The 20555-nt window shown below is 38.5% G+C and overlaps 1 protein-coding gene across 1 annotated transcript in view; it reads left to right on the forward strand.

Moving 5' to 3' along the window:
• The window catches only part of PLCE1 (phospholipase C epsilon 1), a 247106-nt gene that overhangs the window by 19678 nt on the left and 206873 nt on the right, over nucleotides 1-20555 (forward strand). The window contains exon 2 of the mRNA XM_087824459.1: nucleotides 7974-9523. Within this exon, the coding sequence (XP_087680585.1) occupies nucleotides 8324-9523 (1200 nt within the window). The 5' untranslated portion in view covers nucleotides 7974-8323. The remainder of the gene's footprint in view (nucleotides 1-7973; nucleotides 9524-20555) is intronic.

The following is a 20555-nucleotide window of genomic DNA, read 5'->3' on the forward strand; positions in this document are numbered from 1 at the left end:
GTTTGCAGGAGCTGAATCATATCTTATTTTGATTAAATCAGGATCATTTTACTGAGAGACTGTAATGTGAGAATGTGTTAGGGTAGTAAAGTGGGTTCTGTTATGCTTAGCTCATCCAGAGTGAATGAGTTTTCATCACATGCATTTTTAATTCTTTGGAAAGACAATTACATTAATTGAGGACTGACTTGTAAAATACCAGTTTGAAAAAGACATTTAGTGAATAGGTGTATTGATGTTGCCTAACTCTCAATGAATTAAAAATTGCTTGTAATGTGAGCTGTAGGTACCCTAGCTAAATGGTGGCAGTTGGTTGCTTGAGGAGGCCTGTTATATTTCTGATGGATAGGATAGGTAAGGCAAGCCCTTCAAGGAAGCCACTCTGGGCTCTTCCCACTTTTCTCTCACCCCTTCATTGCAAGGCTCCCCTTGAACTGGTATGAGAACTTTCTAGCACCTAGAATGGTTCTACTGCTTCTGCTGCAATTATGCTTAATGAGGGCAGAGTAGCTTCAAAGTGCCAGCCAACTCACAAGCTTTTATGCCAGGTCCAAGAAACAGCCAAGATTTCCTCTCTTGTTTTTTCTCTTGCTTCACTTCCCAGGGCAGAGTCCTCATTTATAGACTATGACATTCTCTGGGAAGTCGTTGATTATGACTTGAATCTGTTCTGGTTTCTGCCATCTCTATCTTTATTTTTTTATCTATTGCACAATTAGTATACACACGATTGAATGATTTCCCCCACTTTCTAACTCCCTGGACTATACAGTTCAATGTTTTATAATATTAGTTCATTTCCTTAGTTTTTTTCTTTTTGGCTCTATAATAACAAATGATTTCCCTGTTGACAGGGATTTTGCCTTTCTTTTCTTGTGAAATCATGTGATACCTTGCATATGTGCTAAGCTCCCAGTAAACTAGTAAACCTTAAACAATTATTTAATGGCATGCACTCGATGAAATAAGGAAAATTTTCACAGACTAACATACAAACACTATTCTATCAAAAGCAATAAGTGAGCAAATATTTACTGAGCCTTTATAATTGTTGTACTGGAAGGTGATTTACAAGAATTGGACATGGTCCTGTATCAGGAAGTAATTTGTGTATAATTACTCTGCAGAGGTTTTATAATGGTAAGAATAAAAGGTACTATTTTCTCACATGTGGAATCTAAAGAACTTAATAAACTGATTAACAGAATAGATTCAATGACATGGAAGTATAGATCAGACTGACAAATCTCAGAGGGATGGAGGAGGACAGGCGGGTGGAGGAGGAGAGATTAGCCAAAGGATTTATATGCATATATGCACAACCCAGTGGTGTGGAGACGGACTGGGGAGGGAGGTGGGACAGGGTGAAATGGGTCAATGGGGAGAAAAAGGAACATCTGTAATATTTTAAACAAAAATTAAAAAATAAAAGAATAAAAGGTACTATTTTTTATGGATTACCATGTCATAGGATTATTGTGAGGACTACATGAGAAACTATTATGTTTCTCCATTTTACAGATGTAGAAACTATGCCTTAGCAAGGTTAAATGAGTTGTCTAAGGTCAGTCTATTAAGTGTGAAGGGTGGGATCCAAATTGAGACCAATTGATTCCACTATCCTGGTGCTTTGTGGTCAGCTGAAATTTTCAGGATCATATTGTACAGTTGAGCAGGTTGTTCACTGCTCAGAGGTTACTGGCTAAAGATGTAAGTGGGATCGAAATGTAGACTATAGTCCACTTGAAAAGCTGATAGTGGGTGGCCACCACCCCAGTCAAGATATAGAGCATTTCTGTCATTCTCAGAAAGTGCCCTGTACCATTTTATAGTCTTTCCACTCCTTGTCCCCCTGCAACCATTGATCTGACTATCTCCATGGCTTAATTTTGCATGTTGTAGAACAGCACTGTCCTATAGAACTTTGTGATTATGGAAATATTCTGTATATCTGTGCTGTCGGATACAGTTGCCACCAGCCACATGTGACTGTTGAGCTCTAGAAATGTGACTAGTACAGGTGAGGAACTGAATTTTTAATTCTACTTAATTTAAATAAATTTAACTTAAACTTTAGTAGCCACATGTAGTTAGTGCCTGCTGTATTGGACAGCACAGGTCTAGAATATCAAATAAATGGAATCAAATCAATGGCTGGCTTCTTTCAAACAATCTAATGTTTTTGAGAGCCACCCATGTTTGTTATGTAATCAGGAGACCATTTCTCTTATTGCTGAGCAGTATTCCATTGTATGAATATGCCATAGGTGGTTTATTCATCTGTTGATAGACTTTGGGGTTGTTTCCAGTTTGGGCTTTCATGAATAAAGCTGATATAAACATTTGCATGCAAGTCAGTATTTGTGGGTGTGTGTTTTTACTTTTCTTCCACGAGCGGAATTTTTGGGTTATATGGTAAGTGTATGTTTAACTTCATAAAAACTGCCAAACCATTTACCAAAGTGGCTGTGCCGTCTTACAATCTTACCACAATATTCCAGTTGCTCTGCATTCTTATCAGCTTTGGGATAGCCAGTCATTTTAATTTTAGCCATTCTAGTGGGAACGAAGTGCTACCTTTTTGTAATTTTAATTGGTATATTCCTGCTGACCAATGATGTTAAACATTTTTTTTTCATGATCTTGTAGGTCATTTGTATTTCTTCATTTGTAAAGTGCTTATTCAAACATTTGCCCATTTAGAAAATAGGGTCATTTTAATTATTGAGTTTTAAGAGTTCTTTGTATATTCTGGATGTAAAATTCTTTGTTCAATATTTACATTACAAACATTTTTCTACTGTTCATTCTATGGCTTACCTTTTGAAGAACAGATATTTCTCATTTTGATGAGGTTTAGTTTTCCTATATGGTTTGTGCTTTTGTGTTCATTCTAAGAAATTTCGGCTTACTCCAGTGGTTGTCAAGATTTTCTCCCATGTTTTCTTTTGGAAGTCTTGTAATTTTAGCTTTTACATTTAAGACTATGAACCATTTTAACTCTTATGTGTGGTGTGAGGAAGGGAGTGAGGTTCATTTTTTTTGTACAGAAACTTGGGTTGCTCTGTCACAATTTACTATAATTTTGTGAAGTGTGTTTTCAAAAAACACACTCTTCTTTTGCCTGTTTAAAAAATTGGGTTTTACCTGCTTATTATTGAGTTGTAAGGGTTATTTTTTATATATTTTGGATACAAGAACTTCTTCAGGTACATGTATTGTGAATATTTTCTCCTAATCTGTGGCCTGTCTTTGTTTCTTAATGCAAATTTTTTGAAGAGCAGAAGATTTAAATTTTGATTAAGTCCATTTTACCTTTTTAAATAATGGTTTAGTGCCATTTATGATTTGTCTATAAAATTTTTGCTGTATCCCAAGGTCATAAACATTTTTTCTGCTTTCTTCTAGAAGGTTTATAGTTTTAGATTTTAACTTTAGGTATATAATCCATTTTGAATTAATTATTGTGTATAACGTGATGGAAGGGTTAATGTTTGTTCTTTTTCTGTTTGGATTCAACACCATTTATTGATTGTCCTTCTCCCATTGAACTACCTGTGCACCTTTGATGAAAAGCCACTTGAGTGTATATGTGTGGGTCTGTTTCGGGACTCTATTCTATTCTATTCATCTAAATTTCTATCCTTATGTCAGTAACACACTGTCAAGATTATTGTAGCTTTGTAGTAGTCTTTAAATTAGGCTGTGTTCCCAGTTATTTTTGGCCACTGTAGTTCCTTTACATGTTCTATGAATTTGCTAGATTGTTTCAGTACTTGAAAATCAATCAAAATAGTTTACCAACCTATTAAAGGGGAAAAATCATATAGTCATTTCAATAAATGCAGAAAAAGCATTGGGTAAAACTCAATAAAAACTTCAGCAAACTAGAAATACAGGGGAACATCCTCAGTTTAATAAAGGGCATCCGTAAGACACCTAGAGCTAACATCATATTAAATAGCAATGCGTTGAATATTCTCCCTCTAGGACTGAGAACAAACCAAGGATGTGTGCTCTTCATACTTATATTAGCTTCAAAATTGGAGATCCTAGTCAGTACACTAAGGCAAGAAGAGATAATAAAAGGTACACATTTTGGAAAGAAAGAAGTAAAACTTTCTTTATTTGCAAGGTGATTGGAGACTGTGTTTACAGTGAGGATTTTCTTTCTTCATGAGTTTACAATTGAGAATTAACCTGTTATAGACAAACTTGCTTGTGATTCCCCATTTTACTATATTATCAGTGTATTAGTTCAAAAATACTTTTGTACGTTTCTAATCTACCTACCAGTCAATCTCTGATATCTAATATACACAAAGAGTATAAAGATTAGGTTATCTCTGGATTTTCTGGGTCACAAGTCTTGCGTCCCAGACTGAAACTTTTCTAATAAAGAAAGTAGACCTTACGAAGGGTTAAGTGTTTGGTGTCTTGGGAAAGGACCCAGATTAGTACACCAATGCCTTTGGAGAATGTTTTAAAATCTCTGTGTCTTTGTGAGTTATGGAATTTCCATCATAATAGTGCAGAGAAAGGAGGTCAGGAGGGAGTGGAGCAGCAGACATTCAGTGGTGAAATAGTGAAGACTGACTCATCATGTAGGGTTTGGGTGTGGGTGTGCACACTTACAACTGTGCACAGTGTGTGTATGTGGTAGGGAGAAGGGGAGGAAAGGGTTGTGCAGACAAAATGTTTTCTTTAATCTCTTTGCAGAGTGGGATTTAGGGAAGAGAATGCATAAGTAAATAACTGTGGCATGGTTGTTTGTCATACACTGTATACTCATAGGGACTCTATAAAACTCTATAAAACTCTAAGTTTAAAGATGCAATTAGGACTATTAAATTCTGTTACCAGCTTGGACAGTTACCCTAGTATTGTTTTTCCATCATAGTGAAATTTTTGAGAAACTTTTACCTTGCCCGTACCATCTGATTTAGCTGCTCTTCCTATTTGTTAACCCAGATCATGACCCTATTTGCACTGTACCTTACTGATGATTTATTAGCTTGTAAGGAAATCAAGGGCAGATCCCTGCCTCATTTAATTTTGCACTCGATAAATATTTGTTGAATAACGGAATGGCATGAGATGGAGCCAAGACAGTGCTCCAGGGAGTCAGCTCCCTCTGATGTTGCTCAGTCCTGATTACAGCTGCAGGCAAAAACAAAGACAGCCTTCCAGAGACAAACTCAAATAGAAGAGAGTCTCCCAGAAACCATGAGTATCTGCAGCCTGGGATATCAGAAATTCAAACTCATGGGGTTTCAGATTAGATAGCAAAGAAAGCAGCATAACTGTAGTGAAGAGCATAGGTTTGGGAGTTAGATTCTTTGGGTTTGAATCCTGACTCCGCCATTTTTCAGTGGTGTGATCTTTGGCAAGTGACTTAGCTTTTCTATCCTTTGGTTTCTAATCTGTCAAATATGGATAATTATAGAACTTATTTGTACTAGTTATCAATTGTTGTGCAACAAATTACCCTAAGATTTAGTGCCTCAAAACAATAAGCATTTATTATCTCTCAGTTTCTGTGAGTCAGGAATTTTGGAGGGTCTCAGCTGAGTGTGGTTCTGGCTCAGGGTCACTCATGAGGTTACAGCCAAGATGTAGATTGTGGTTGCAGTCATATGAAGCTTTTAGTGAGGTTGGAGGATCCCCTTCCAAGGTAGCTCACTCAAGTGGCTTTTGGCAGGAGCCTCAATTCTTGCCACAGGGAACTCTCCTTATGACATGGCAGCTGATTTCCCCCAGAGCAAGCAAGAGAGGAAGAACATGAAAGTAACCTCAGTAACTTTTATGATCTATTCTCAGAAGTCATACACTGCTACTTCCACCACATTCTATATGTCATAAGGAAGTCATGAACTACAGCCTACATTCAAGGGAAAGGGAATTAGGCTCCACCTTTTGAAGGGAGGAGCATCAGAGAATTTGTAGATATATTTTACACTGTCACACTATCTTATATGGTTGAGTAATAATTACATGAGATAACAGTAGCAAATGCTTAGAACAGGACTTAAGCAGTACCTACCTTGAATCACCTTCCTCATGGGTAAGAAAGGACAGATTAACTGTCAAGCACTTGAAAAATTACCCTAAGAAAATAGAGCAAAGACACCAAGTAAGTGCCATAAGCTATTAAAGTTATCTGTATAGTTCTTGACATGAAAAGCTGTTCATCTTTTAAAATTTAAAAAGCAGATATAAAGCAGCAGGTAAAATATGATCTGGTATTTGTTTAGTTGTATACATAGCCAGGGCCTAAAGAGCCTTTTTGAGAGATTTCAATCCACCATTTGTTTCCCACTCAGCACCTCTCTTCTTTGTTCACCTTTTCCTCTTTTTCTGCATTCTTTTTTATAATTTGAATTTTTTTTTATGATTCTAATATTTTGACATACTAACTATGGCTTTTAAAAAAGTGGTTGCATTGGGGTTTGTAGTATACATCTTTAATTTATGACAGCCTGCCTTTAAATAATGTTATACCAATTCATGTAGAAAGTAATCTTTTTTTTTTTTTTTTTAATATATCTTTATTGATTTCACAAAGAGGAAGGGAGAAGGAGGGAGAGAGAGAGAGAGAGAGAAACATCAATGATGAGAGAGTCATCATTGATCGGCTGTCTCCTGCACACAGCCAACTGGGGATTGAGCCCGCAGCCTGGACATGTACCCTGATCGGAAATCGAACTGAGGTCTCCTGGATCCTAGATCGATGCTCAACTGCTGAGCCTTGCCTAGCCGGGCTAGAAAGTAATCTTAATAACAGTACCAATCTATTTCCCTTCTCTTGACCTTTGTGCTATTGTAATACATTTTACTTCTGCATTTGTTTAGAAACTCCATAATACATTGTTATCATTTTTGCTTTAAATGGTCAATTATCTAAAATGATTTTAAAAGTAAGAAAAATTGTATTTATCTACACATTTAACATTTTTCATGCTCTTCATTCCTTTGCATAGATACTGTCTGCTATTATTTTCCTTCTGCCTAAAGGACTTTCTTTACCCTTTCTTGTATGTAGATTTCTTGTATGTAATAATGAGTTCTTTCAGTTTTTATAAGCCTAAAACTATTTTATTTTTGTTTTCAAAAGATATTTTTGCTGGGTATAGAATTCTAAGTTGGTACATTTTTCTTTCAGTATTTTAAAGATTTATTCCACTCTCTTCTGGCTTGCATTATTTCTGCTGAGAAGCCTGATATCATTCTTATCTTTGCCCCCTGTACTTAATTTGTCTTTTTTCTCTAGCTTTCTTAGTCTCATTGAACTCTCAACTTTGTGTGTGTGTGTGTGTGTTTTAAATCAGTCACACCATTGTGTTCTACCTAAGTTCCACATCTTTCCCCTGTAGCCTACATACTCTGAAGCCGTAAGCTAGGACATTTATAGGGCTCACCTAATTATTTTTCTTCTTTCAGGGATCACTGTTCTTTGTTGCCTATTGTTCAATCTCTGAAAACCATTATTTCATTATTTTTTCTGATTTTTTTCAGTTGTTTAAGAGAAAAGGATAAATTTGGTTCCTGTTACTCCATTTTGACTAAAAAGAGAAGTGCTGAAATATTAAATCAGAAAAACAAAGACCCACAGCATTAAAATAACCTCTTTTTTATCTTTTAAATTTTTAAAAAAATTTTTAATTATAGATGACATACAATATTATGTTAGTTTCAGGTGTACAGCATAGTGATTAGACATTTATGTAACTTACTAAGTGATCACCCCCAATAAATATAGTACCCATCTGACACTAAGCATAGTTATTACAATATGATTAACTTTATTCCCTTTGCCGTACTTTATAGCCTGTGACTGTAAAACTAACTTCTGATTGCAAAACACTTTCCCCAAAATTGGTTCATATTTTGCATTTGCTTAGAATTATGAGTTTATTAAAAAATTCATTTAATTCCACAGTGTTTGACATACCCCCCCCCTTTTTTTTTTACAGGAAACATTCAAACTGGATTTTTAAATAATTACAAGTCAGTGATGGATCAGAAGTTGCAGAATGCAATCCCAAATAGAAGTCTTCAAAAGAATTGTTTTAAATAACAGAGGAAAGAAAATTGATCTACTACTCTAAAACCCTGATCTAGAAAAACATATTACACATGCTGGGAAGTTAAAACTGGGGAAATTTATCTGGCTCTTAATGCATCTGAATCAAAGGAACTGTCATTTTCTCAAAGGAATTTTATATATGATATTTTTTTAATAACCAGTTGTTTTATTAAAATCTTGATATGATTACTAGGGAGGAGAAACAGAGTAGTAGGTAAAACCTGCGTGTTGGTCAAGATGACTTCTGAAGAAATGGCAGCTTCTAATCTCATACCTGTGACTCAGAGAAAAGTGGTGTCTTCTCAGTCAGCTGTAGATGAAAGTAATGAAAAGGCTTCAGACGTCAGTGTTCCAAAGGCACACACTGTCAGGCAGAGTGGGCGGGCTTCTCATACCATCTCAAAACCAAACAAACTTAAAGAAGAATCTTCTGGAAGCAACTTGCCTAAGATTCTCTCGATAGCAAGGGAGAAAATAATGAGTGATGAAAACAGTAATGAAACATGCTGGGAGAAAAGCATGCCAGATTCTGTGGAAAACCTTAACATGAACTATAACAACGTATTGGAAAACCATCAGTGTGGTCTTCCTCAGAGCCAATTTTATGAAACATGTGATTCTGTCACAGAGGAAGGCCTCTGTTTGGAAACTGGAATCCCTTCTTCACTGGAAAGAAAGGTGTTCCCTGGAATTCAACTGGAAATAGAGGGACGTCCCATGGGCATCAGTCCCTTAGGAAATCAATCGACAGTCATAGAGACCAGTGGCGCACACCCTAACAGCGACTTGACAGTATTTCACTTTCATTATGAACTTGACAGAAGAATGTCAGACACTTTCTGTACCCTATCAAATAACTTGATTTTGGATGATTGTGGAAACTGTGTTCCACTGCCTAATGTTGGTGGGGAGCAAAAGAAAAATTATATGGCATATGCTTGTAAACTGATGGAATTGACAAAAAGCTGTGATAATGAGAACGGGCAGCTACAGTGTGATCATTGTGACACCATGAATGATGAATACTTGTGCTGTGAAGGTTCCTGCCGAAAGGCCAATATGGTATGTTCAAGTGACAGCTTTTGCAGGGAGGATTTTACTGATAGTCCATCTGCCGAGACCTTTCTGAGCCATTTTGAGGACTTCCCTGATAATTGTGAAGATGTAGAAGATTATTTTAAAAGTAAAAAGGAGCGGTCCACTTTATTAGTGAGGAGATTTTGTAAAAATGACAGGGAAGTTAAGAAATCTGTGTATACTGGGACAAGGGCAATTGTGAGAACTCTGCCTTCTGGCCACATTGGACAGGCAGCTTGGAGTTACATTGATATGAAGAGAAGTGGTCTCTTACTGCCATGTGGGAGAGTAACGGGCCAGCTGTCAACAGTGATTAGGCAAGATGGGAGCCGATGTCTGTCAGAAGCCCAGTGGTATCCGGTAAGAGTTAAAGTTTCTATCATTTTCTAAAGCTTGATATTTCAAAATCCAAATTTAATTCATATAAAGTTTTAAGTTCTGTCAAATTATGATTTATAGGAGAAGTATTTGTAGTTATTGGAAACAAGTAGACCTAACAGATACTCCAAGTGATAGCTGTCAAGACTGAGTTAACGCTGCAACAATATAAGTAACAAAATACACATATGTATGTCATCAGGAGTGGAGAATTACAGAGATTTCCTGGTTACTATGTGTGGAATAACAAGACAGAAACTCCTGGTCGTGGAAAAATTCCATCAACTGAATATATAGTTGTGTCCTTTGGAGATACATGCCTATCTCTTCTTTTATCATGTTTTTAGTTTGCAAAGCTGAAGGGAACTTAAAATCCAAATTCCTCTGTTTTCCAACCAACATTTCCAGTTTCTCCCCTCTTAACCTTTTTTGTGTGCCGTGGACCCCCTGTGGAAATTTGGTGAAGCCTGTGGACTCAGAATGCTTTTAAATGCATCAAATGAAATGCAAAACATTATAAAGGACACAAGTTATGTAGATATACATTTATCAAGATATTTTTTGAAATTGTGACATAGCAGGGTAGATGCATCTTTATTAACACACTAAACAGTAGTATCCAGTGATGTGCTAACTGCCATCATTTCAAATGATGAATCTAGGTAAGGAATGGTTTTCCTGGGTCTTTCCCAGTTTTATCGTCCTGAGAAATCTCTCAATCCTGCGCAAACCAGGACAGTTGGTTGCACTAAATATAAATACTATTTTAGGGTCTCTACCATGACTGTAATATGTTGAAATATATGTGATTTCTATTGATCACAAAATCAAATAATGCTACGACTACTGAGGTTTGCTGTCTATATTCATAATTGAAGGAAATACTAAATTTCTAAACCTCACATTCCAGTGTTTCACAATTCCTTAAAATCTGACCCAGTCTAGAAAAACATCCTTTTCATTGAATATAACTAGCATATTTTTACTTTCATCATCAGTTATTGTAGCTAATATTTATTGTGCATTTTACATGTGCCAGGCATTGGGCCAAATAATTTATTCTTGATTCATGCAATCATCTCAATTCCCCCCTGGTATTGGTATGATTGTTAATCCCATTGTATTGCTAAGAAAACAGAGTCTCAGAGAAGTCATGTGTCCTGTCCAACGTCACTTAGCTAATAAGTGGTATAACTAGGATTGTAATCCAGGCAGCTCACACTCTTGAGTTCCTCAAGATCCAGAAAGAAACAAAGTTTAGAGTAAGCTTTCAAAGGAACAGACAAATTCTCTTCATTTCAGCATCTGTTGACTTAGTGGCTACATTCACTGATGCTTAGGTATCTCAGACTTGGCTGTGTTTGATATGGTAGGTTACATGTTAGAATCACAGTGTCCAGCCGCCCACCTCCCAGACCCTCTGAACCAGGATCGCTAGGGTAGGTAGGGCACAGCATGAATATTTTTTCAAAGTTTCTCTGGTAGTTTTGTGATTCTATGGAGTTGAGAACCACTGATCAGGAGCTTAAATTGAGCTCTTTGGTCTTCTCTGGGACATTTTGGGACTATTTCCTCTGCCCTAAAGACCATGACCCTGCCTGGGCTCTCAGGAGTGTCAGTGCTGACCTGGGAGCCTGCCTGAAAACGGACAACCTGCAGGCCCTTCTCTCTGTGCATTCGACCTACCTTTCACCACAGGTGTCAGCGGGTTTGTTTTTACATCTTCACCTGATACCTCATGAAACCTGAGCACAGTCAAGGTGGTGTCAGTTACCCATATGCTCCCCAGCTCTTCTGACCAAATTCTGCATTTTGTCCATGCAGAGGGAAAGGACTTCATCACAGCAGTGTGTCAGCCCACTTAAAAATGCAGCAATTTTTAAATTCATGTTCACCTGAAATTGAACATTAAGAACACAACAGAAATTTAAATACAGCAAAGTAAGTGGAAGTAGATTGCATGAGAACTATTATCATGTCCCTCCCTCCAACTCCCCCTTCCACACACACACACTTACTTATACAGTCATGAGGGCTGTGAATCTTGTGTAAATTGCAGGATAATTTTTATCATACCTGTACTCATCCTCCAGTTCCTGGAACCCTACCATTTTTCTGAAAATGTTCACAGGTCCTTAGTTGAAATCTGCCCCTTTCTATCCATCAGAGGTCCTAGAATGGTAATTTCCAATGAAAAGAACTGAAGTGGTAATGCAAATCATCTCCTCTCTCTTTCTAGTCTCTAGAGGCTGGGAGAGGTTGCCACACCTTGGTCAGAGTGGACTCCAGGAACTTCTGTCTCCTCTCTCACTGGGTTTCTGGGAGGCTGTGGGCATTTTTATTAATCCTTAACATGAAGCTGGGGGATGGGCTGACTGCCCTGTCCTTTCTTGGGGGAAATTTCTGAAAGGGAGAAACCTTTTTGAACACTCATACCATGGCAGGAATGAATCAGCATTTTCTCAAGTATAGTATTCTCCCTGTATCTTTTTTTCAAGTTTTGAGTCTGGTAGAAATCCTTCTCAAATTATAACCACTTTCCCCCAGCTCCTATAAATTGCTTCCTTCAGCTAAAAAAATGCAAACTCTAATGCTATACTCGTGGTTCCAGTTTTTTGATTATTTCAAGGGTCCCCCAGATTATAAATGTATTAAGGGCAAGAAATGGCCCGACCTTTTTTCTACTCTTCATAATGTAAGCATAATGCCAAGTGTATAGAAAACAGGACAGTGTCAAGCTAAGAAACACGGTCTCTGGAGTCAGCTGGCAGTGCCTGATGAAGAGTAAGCGCTACCAGTCTCACTCCAGTCATTTATGACATGCTTTGTCATGAACATGTCCCCACCCTCTGCTCTTGGTAGCTTCTCACACAGGGAAGTTTACAGAGGTATGAATTTGAATGTATGTCCCTCAATCCATGATGTAGTCATTTCAGCAGTCCTGCCCACATATTTAAAGAATGTGTTATTTATCCAATTAGTTCCTTTGCCTCACTGAAAATATTTTTTTCTTGTGTGCCTTTGTCAAAATGACCCAATTACTTTATATTTGCACAGCTGTGCAGAGGAGAATGGATTTGAATGGGAGACATTAATGAGGATTAATACTGGCTGACTAACCATATTGGTATCCTCCTCTCCCTGCTTATAAAAAATTAAAACCCTGCCCCTTATCCAGTTACAGCCACACTCCCTCTCTCCTGCTTTCAATTTATTGGCTCAAGAAGATGGTATATTTTGGCAAGTGGCTAAAGTCTCCAGGTTAAAGATTGGTTAAGATTGTTTTTCCTTTTAAAAAATGCTCTCCCTGCCTGAATTTTGGGGAGTTTAGGTACCTAGAGTTATTCTGAATGCGAAGTACAAGAAGTTCCTGCCTCTCCTGGAATCGTTCATGTAACCTGAGTTCCACATGCACTGAAGGATGGAACGTGGAGGAAACGAGGGTGGCCCATCAGCTCCTGTAATTATCACTTTATTTATTTCCCTGCTTTGATCCACAAGAGGATTTACTGTACAGCAATATGTACAGCAAAATAATAAAAAAAGTTAAGTTTTATTTCAAAAATCAGAATAGAAAAACTATATATGAAAAAGGAAAATCAAAATCGGCTTCTATGTTGCTAGTTCCTTTTCTGCTTTCTTCCTTCTAAAATGTGTTTTTCTTCACATTTTTTTTACTCTCTAATAGAGAAAATTCAACTTAAGGGGCAATGGAAGTTTTTTGAGTGTTTACTATAAATACCTTTGTTGGTATATATATCCTTGATTCTGTATTTTCTGTTACGTATAAAGAGACCAACCAATAATAAATTCATTGTCTAAGTTGTAACTTTTATGGGAGATCAAATGTCTGCTGAGCCCTGCCGTTCAGTGTTGTAATAGATGGCTGTTGAAATAGCAACATGACTTGTTTTCTCATCTGGAAATTTGGTCTCCCTGCATCTTGCATACAGTTTGGACCTTGAAATAATTAAAATTTCACAGGGTGCACAGGCTAAGCTAAAAGTAAAAGCCTGTGCTTGGTGACATGCCAGGCCTCTTCCATGACTAAGGGTTATGTCAGGTTCATGACATGGGTATAGGATGATGCTGGCCCCTTCCTGCTGAGCACAGTGAAAGGGAATCCAGCTCCCGGCCAGTCCCTGTTTGGTTTAGTCACGTCTAGTGGATCAGTGGAAAAAGTGACGAACTGTCAGAGGCCAGCTCTGTGATAATTGGACGACCTTCGCTTATTAGCTGCATTGGAACAGTTTAGGGTAAATTTACTTCCACACTTTGTAGTTACACCAGCTCTTTGATTAGGATTTAGCAAAAAATGGAATGAAAAATGTGGCTGGACTGTAGTTTAAGATGAATGTACTCATGGCCACTGTTATTCTCATGTTAGCCTCGGGACAGTATCAGCACTGGGACCTTTTTTCCCCTTTCCTTTCCCCAGATGTCCTGCATAATGGGAATTGGCAGCTGGAGAGGCTCCACCCCTGGAAGTGGGCCATGGTTAGAATGTGGCCTGAAAAGAATCAGAAGCCATGGGCAAGGATAGGACCATCCAGTGGAGCCCTGATCTGATCCACACCCTGCATTTTTACACAGGAGGGACTCAGGCTGCCCATAGAATGACCTCAAAGAGTGATGAGTGATAAGAGTGTCCTTCTCCCCCTCACCCCCTCTTTCAGTGCTGATTCAAGAACAGCACTATAAGCCCCAAGGGAGTGGTACAGAGGTTTCTTCTCTTGTATTTCACATTCCCTCCCTGCCAGCTCCTTCCCCCACTGCAGACCCCAGTTCAGAGTTTCTCTGACAGGCAATGTTCAATGCATATTTCTTGAATTATAAATGAAGAAAGGCAGTTTCCACCCACTGCTGATTTCTCCTTCTCTCCTTCCCCAGACCAAGTGCAACAGGCTTGTTAGCTATCCTCCCTGACCCTCAGAGTTTGGGACCAGTTCCTTTGTGTAATACCTAGGACAGGATCAGAATTTTCCACTGATATTCAGAGTGGTCTTTGTCAGTCGTGTGAACCTAAAGATCCATGCTTGTCACCTCCACTGACCTGGCCTAAAAGACAAAGAAGGGACATGCTTGGACCTACTTGTTCCTGGCCCCTCATTTCAACTGGCTATAAAAACCCTTGGGAAAGTTTCCAAACATTTTGCATTTATAAGGGGACACCTGAGACTGGTGTGATCTGCAATGGGCCAGGGAGGAAAGAAACCTTGTCCTCTCAAGATCCCAGAGCTCTGTCCCTGCCTTTCAGAACCCCCAGTCCTCACAGGCAGGGGTTTTCACCACAGGCCGGAGGGAATCTAGCTTCTTTTTCTCAGTGGTCGTCAAGGATGGGGCTGGTGGTAAAGGGATAGGGACAGCATGTTGAGTTTGTTAATTAGGAAGATCATTCTTGGAGTTTGGGAGGTGTCTGGCCAGTTCCTTCAAACCATGTGACCCTCAGTACTCTCATTAGTAGACCTGCTCCCGCCCCAAAGACCCAAGTATCAATTCCAGCTCTGCCATTAACTGGTTGACCTTAAGCAAGTCACTTTAGGACCTAGGATTTTAGTTCCTTTGGCTATAAAAGAAAGTGAGCAGACATGTATTCATTGCCTTCTCTGTGTCAAACACTGTGTATATAATTTGCGTATATTAATAAATTATAAATTACACATTTCCTCTTAACTCTAAAAGCCCAGCCTCTGCGACTTCCTGATTCAAGTCCTGACCCTGGCTTTTGGGTGGAGTGAATAGTCTACCTCTCCTAGTAGCATCTCCTGGAGGTTTGATTTGGAGAGAAACTTGTCACTCTAACACTTGGAGTAGAGGGAAGGCAAGGAGAGATGCATTTATCCTGGGCTAAGCCCTGAAATGCCTGTATCAGTGAAACAGCAAGCACCTAGTGGACACTTACTGTGTGCCAGGCACTGTGCTTCCAGACATCTTTCCTCCTTTTTCCTCCTTTCATTCTCACATCAACTGTCTACAAGGTCAATATTATGAACATCCCCATTTCATGCTCATTATAAGTAATGTGACCCAGGTCACACAGTGTAAGGACTTGAACCCAGGTCTGACTGCCTCCAAAGCCCGTGATTATATTTGCTCCACAGAAGTTCCTCTGAAAGATTCTGATGTAACTCATCCCTAACTTGGCAGAGGTTCTATTCTCTTATTAAATGTGCAAATGTTGAGCTGGATGAGTCCTTGAGCTGTTTCTTTCTTCAAATGTGAGCTGGGTGTGACCTTTGGATGAAATGGGAGATGTGGGGAACAATACCAATTCTTAATGTGAGGGGTGTGTTGGCTATTGAAAAGGCTAAGATTCATTTTTATGACTCAGCCTACTAGGGAAGGAAACCAAGCCTGAAGGTTTGAATTTTTTACTGAATTGCTGTAATTTAGAAGTACATTTTAAAAGTTTTATAAGCAAGTAAGCAAGGACAAAGTCCAAAGAAAACTGCACACATCTGACTCAGAATCTATAGCTTATTCATGATCACGCTGAAATGACCAAAACTAATGGGAACATAATTTAGTATTTTTCCATTGTAATTTAAAGTTTTCTGTGATTTTAAAGGATTCTGACCAACTAACCTGAGTATGAAAAATATTACCCAGTAAAATTTCTTTCTGTAATCACACCATTAAAATGAAGTTTTCATCTACTTCCCAAGGTTGTGAGGCTAGAGAAAAAATTGAGCTGTTTGTGTTCAAGCACTTAGCAAACATTATAAAATGTCCCTGCAATTATAACTTTTCTCCTCTTTATTCTCTGAGGATTCAGAGTGAGGTACCTGGGAAAAAGGGATTCAAAAACTTGCGGAGGCAGCTTAGCAAAACCAGAGTCAGCTGTTTCCTTTCATAAATGCTGCAAGCACTGAGTCGAACCTGCTCACCGAAACCCGATCCTTTGGTTTCCCTTTTGTGATGCTGGCCTAGTTTTAATAACTTCTTTTCAGCTTAATATTAGGTGACTTTTATCACCGACACCTACTTTGTCTTATTCCTGTGTTTTAATGAATAAGGAATCACTTTGTCAGTAGACCATGTTGGGTTGCCTAGCTTCAGAAAGATTTAGCACCAAATTATAAATGGTGACACTTTAATAGTGAGTGTGGATATGTCTCGAGAGCCAGCATGTGGGAGTTTGGCCGTTGGAAAGCCCCATGGCTTCAGTTTTTCCAGATTGTGTACCCTTCCATCAAATAGTAATTTCTTAACCTTGAAAAACTCTCTTCTAGAACAAGGAAAAAGTTCATTTGAGTTCTAAATTGGTTAATCCAAAACTTATTTAGTAGCAAATGCACTACTTTTCTCTTTAATGAGACCAGAAAATGGTCTGAGGCGCTGGATGGATCAGCCAGTTCTCCTTTTGATGGCCACAAACCAAATCAGGGCACCTAATGATGGTGCGACTCTGGCATGACTGATATTTTGTGAGGGTAATGCTATTATTGTGGCAACCATATTTTCCAAATAAAAAGTTGGGAACATTTTATTGACAGAAGAGAGGGGCAAAATATTTGAAATTGAGACTGACCCAGAAAATCCAGAATGAATCGTCTCAGTAGCAATCGATGACAATATAAAGGAAAAAGGATGTGAGTGAACTAGTGCAAATCTGATTTGCTACTAGAGAAATCAGGGGCCTCAAAATGAATGACTTGATAGTGGTGGCAAAGAATTGTCCACATGTAAAGACCACTGGAAGCCCAGGACGGAATCTGGCAAGTATTTTCCTCAAAGTTTTTGTTTTTCTGTATTTTTGGCAAGTACCTGGTAGCTACCATGCTTTGGAAGTATAAAGGTAATGAAATAGATTTATTTTAAATACTAGGACATGGTCAGCTAAATAAGGGTTGTCCCTTTTTCTAAGGAATCATGTTGAAAGGCTGTCCCCATTCTCCATTTATACTGCCATTATGCAAAATATCTTAACCCTTTGAGCTTGGATGGAGATTTTAGAAACAGTCTATTCAAGCATCCTGACTAGTGCCAGTTTGAAGGATAGGATTTATTTCATTGAGGGTCTTACAAACTGACTGGAAGTGAAAGGTGTCTGGAAATATTTTGAGCAGAGGTAAGTGCTGTATTCAACACAATTTGAGTCCAAACTTGGCCATTGTTTCACAGTCTTGCTACTACGTTTCTTCAGGGTTGATGGATGGTTCAGAGGCACCCACAAACCCATAATGTACCTTTGGTTTAAACTCAGCCTCATGAGCACAGGGCAGATTGAAATTTAGCCCCACATCCCCCACTTCTCTTGGACAGGTGCCCTTGTACAGGGTACAACATGCTCAGCCATACAAGGGGATCCTAAGTAGTACCATGAGGAACAGAATCAGAAGAGCTCCTGAAACCCACAGTACAATTGTTTTTGTCTTGGATTCATATATTATGTGCCCAGCACAGTGGAGTCCATTGAGTTCCAATGTTCTGAAATATAAACAAATTCAAATGGCCCAGTGTGAATACTTTTCTGGATGAATATAAAATAAGTATGTGGTGACGTACATGAGCTACAGAATTCTTGAGCTGGAAAGTCTATCTTCTATAACTTTATTCAGTCCCTGGTATTGTGGATAAAGTAGCCAAAGCCTTAGGCGATGTTACTTGACCAGGTTCATCTAGCTAATGATAGAAGACACAGAACTAGAATCTGAGTCTCCATAGACTCAGTCTCCTCATCTCTAAAGTAGGATAAAAACATATGATACAGCCTGTGACATAGTAGGTGCTCTGTTGATGTCAGCTGATTCTGAATCCTAATGCCTTTAGGGTTTCTGGGAGGTGTAGATTTCCTGACATAGCAGCTGCCCTGGAGGAGTTCCTGGTGGGATAGTGGAAGTCAACATGCCTGTGCCATCTTTCATTTATTCCACCAATTTCCCAGATTGTTATTTACTATTTTCCCAGATTGGTTGATTCACAGTTTATCAGGTTTTTTTCTGTGTTCTCTGGTCCATTCCACTTTTCACAGCTTATCCTGTCTTCAGTTCTTTAAGAAGCTGGCTCATCTTGTTGCAATAATATTGTCAATTCTTTAAGTACTCAGAGATGCCCTTTCAATTTGAATGTAGCCAAGTTTTGTGAGTTCATTTCTCCCCTTAGTTTAATTTCTTTCCATCCTTTACTTGGCAGGTAACTCTCTCTGGTTAACGACCGTAAGTTCTTCAAAGCGTGCAGAACAGCCGTGGGATCCCTCCCAGTCTCTCAGGAGGCTATTTTCCCTTGTTCTTTTTCTCTTATTTATGGGAAGCAGAGCCTAGTGTGAGACACTGAGCCCAGCAGGAGGGGCCAGACCTGGCCCAGGAAGAGCCATTATGGCCTGGACTACAAGGAACTGAGCCAGAAATTCCACGCTCATAAAACATCAGCATTGGAAGGGGCTTGGAGACCATCAGGTCCAGCCCTTTATTTTACAGAGAAGGAAACTGAGGCTCAAAGAGAGGCACTGGCCTTGCCCAAGTCTGGTTAGGGATCAGTTTCAGAGCCAGGCCTAGAACCTTAGTTGCCCTCAAACCAACTCTCTCCTACCCTGTACCAGGTGCCAAACACTATTTCTGAATCATAGGTATGGAGCTGAACTGCTTGGATTGTTAACAGTTAAGTTATTGATGGTTTAAAGCTCAATAGTGGTTAAGTGAGTTCAGGCACCAGACTGCCTGGGTTCAAATTCCAACCCTGTAGTACTAGCTCTGTGACCTAATGAAAGTTACTTAACCCCTCTGTGCCTCTTATTTCCTCATCTCTAAAATGGGAATAATAATTTAACTTTTTTCTTTGGGTTGTTGTAAAGATTAATAGGTTGTTATACATTAAATGTTAACATACATTAACAAAAATGTTCTTAATTTTAAAGCACTTAGTACCTGGCACTATTCTTGTTGTTGATTCTCACCTCATACCTGCCAGAATGGCTACCATCAATAAACCAGTCCTGTCTTCTAACACCATACATTCATTTGGCCTGTTTTTGAACTTTATATAAATGAATCCATATTAGGTACTATTTGCATGTCTTCCTTTACCCAACATTATATCCATAAGATTTTTTCATGTTGTTGCATATAATTGTGGTTTATGCATTCTCATTGCTATTTACTATTTCATTTCATTTCATGAATATCCTACTCTTTATCCATTCCACTGTCAACAGTCATTTGGGTTGTTCCCAGTTTGAACCTATTATGAGAAATGCTGTTCTATTCCCTGCCAACCTCTAAGTCCTTGCCTGGGTTGGTTCCCTCTTACTGTCATGCCCCCATTTACTTAAGATCCTGGCCATTTTACAAAGCCTTAGAAGTCATGTTCCATCCCTTTTGTGAACCTTTCTTAGGCTACCCAGGATACCGAGTTATTCTCCGTTGTGGCATCTAACCTCATAGTCTGTGAGTTGAACCCTAAGTACAATTCTTGGAAGGTTTTTGGTAAAAAAAAAAAAAGTTTTACAAAATTATTATCTAGAAAATATGAACTAATAAGGTCTAACTACTTGTCAAGAATAAATTTGAGAAGTTTTTCCTAAACATGTAAACACTGAGTTCACTTGTTGGTATATATTCAAGGGAAGGAGAGAATAGAAGCCTTCTAAGAGTTTATGTAAGTCAAAGGGATGATTGATTGGGTCAACCAATGTCCATTTCATCCTTCCTCAGAAGAAAGTGTAGGCCAGTTCATAGCATGATGTGGTGGAGAAAATGACCAAGGATATTAATGACTTATGTGCTTTTGCCCCTAACTATTGCCAGTTTATGGGATGGAATACTTGAAAGAAGCTGAAGCAGAGTGTTAGTATTTATTTTAATGCCGTCACATGGCTAGGCAATGGAAACTTGTTGAAAAGATCTTTTCAACTACTTTTTCAGATTAAGGAATTTGGAGGACCAAAGGGCTCTGTGAATTAGGAGTGGTTTGAAATGCATTATTTTCTTACTAATGGTACAACACATCTGAATACACTAAGAAGATGCTAAGGTAAAAGCAAAATCCAAACCAAACAAATAAAAATAAGCATAAA

Source organism: Miniopterus natalensis, chromosome 14 (genome assembly GCF_054644295.1).
Source record: "Miniopterus natalensis isolate mMinNat1 chromosome 14, mMinNat1.hap1, whole genome shotgun sequence".
NCBI lineage: Eukaryota > Metazoa > Chordata > Mammalia > Chiroptera > Miniopteridae > Miniopterus > Miniopterus natalensis.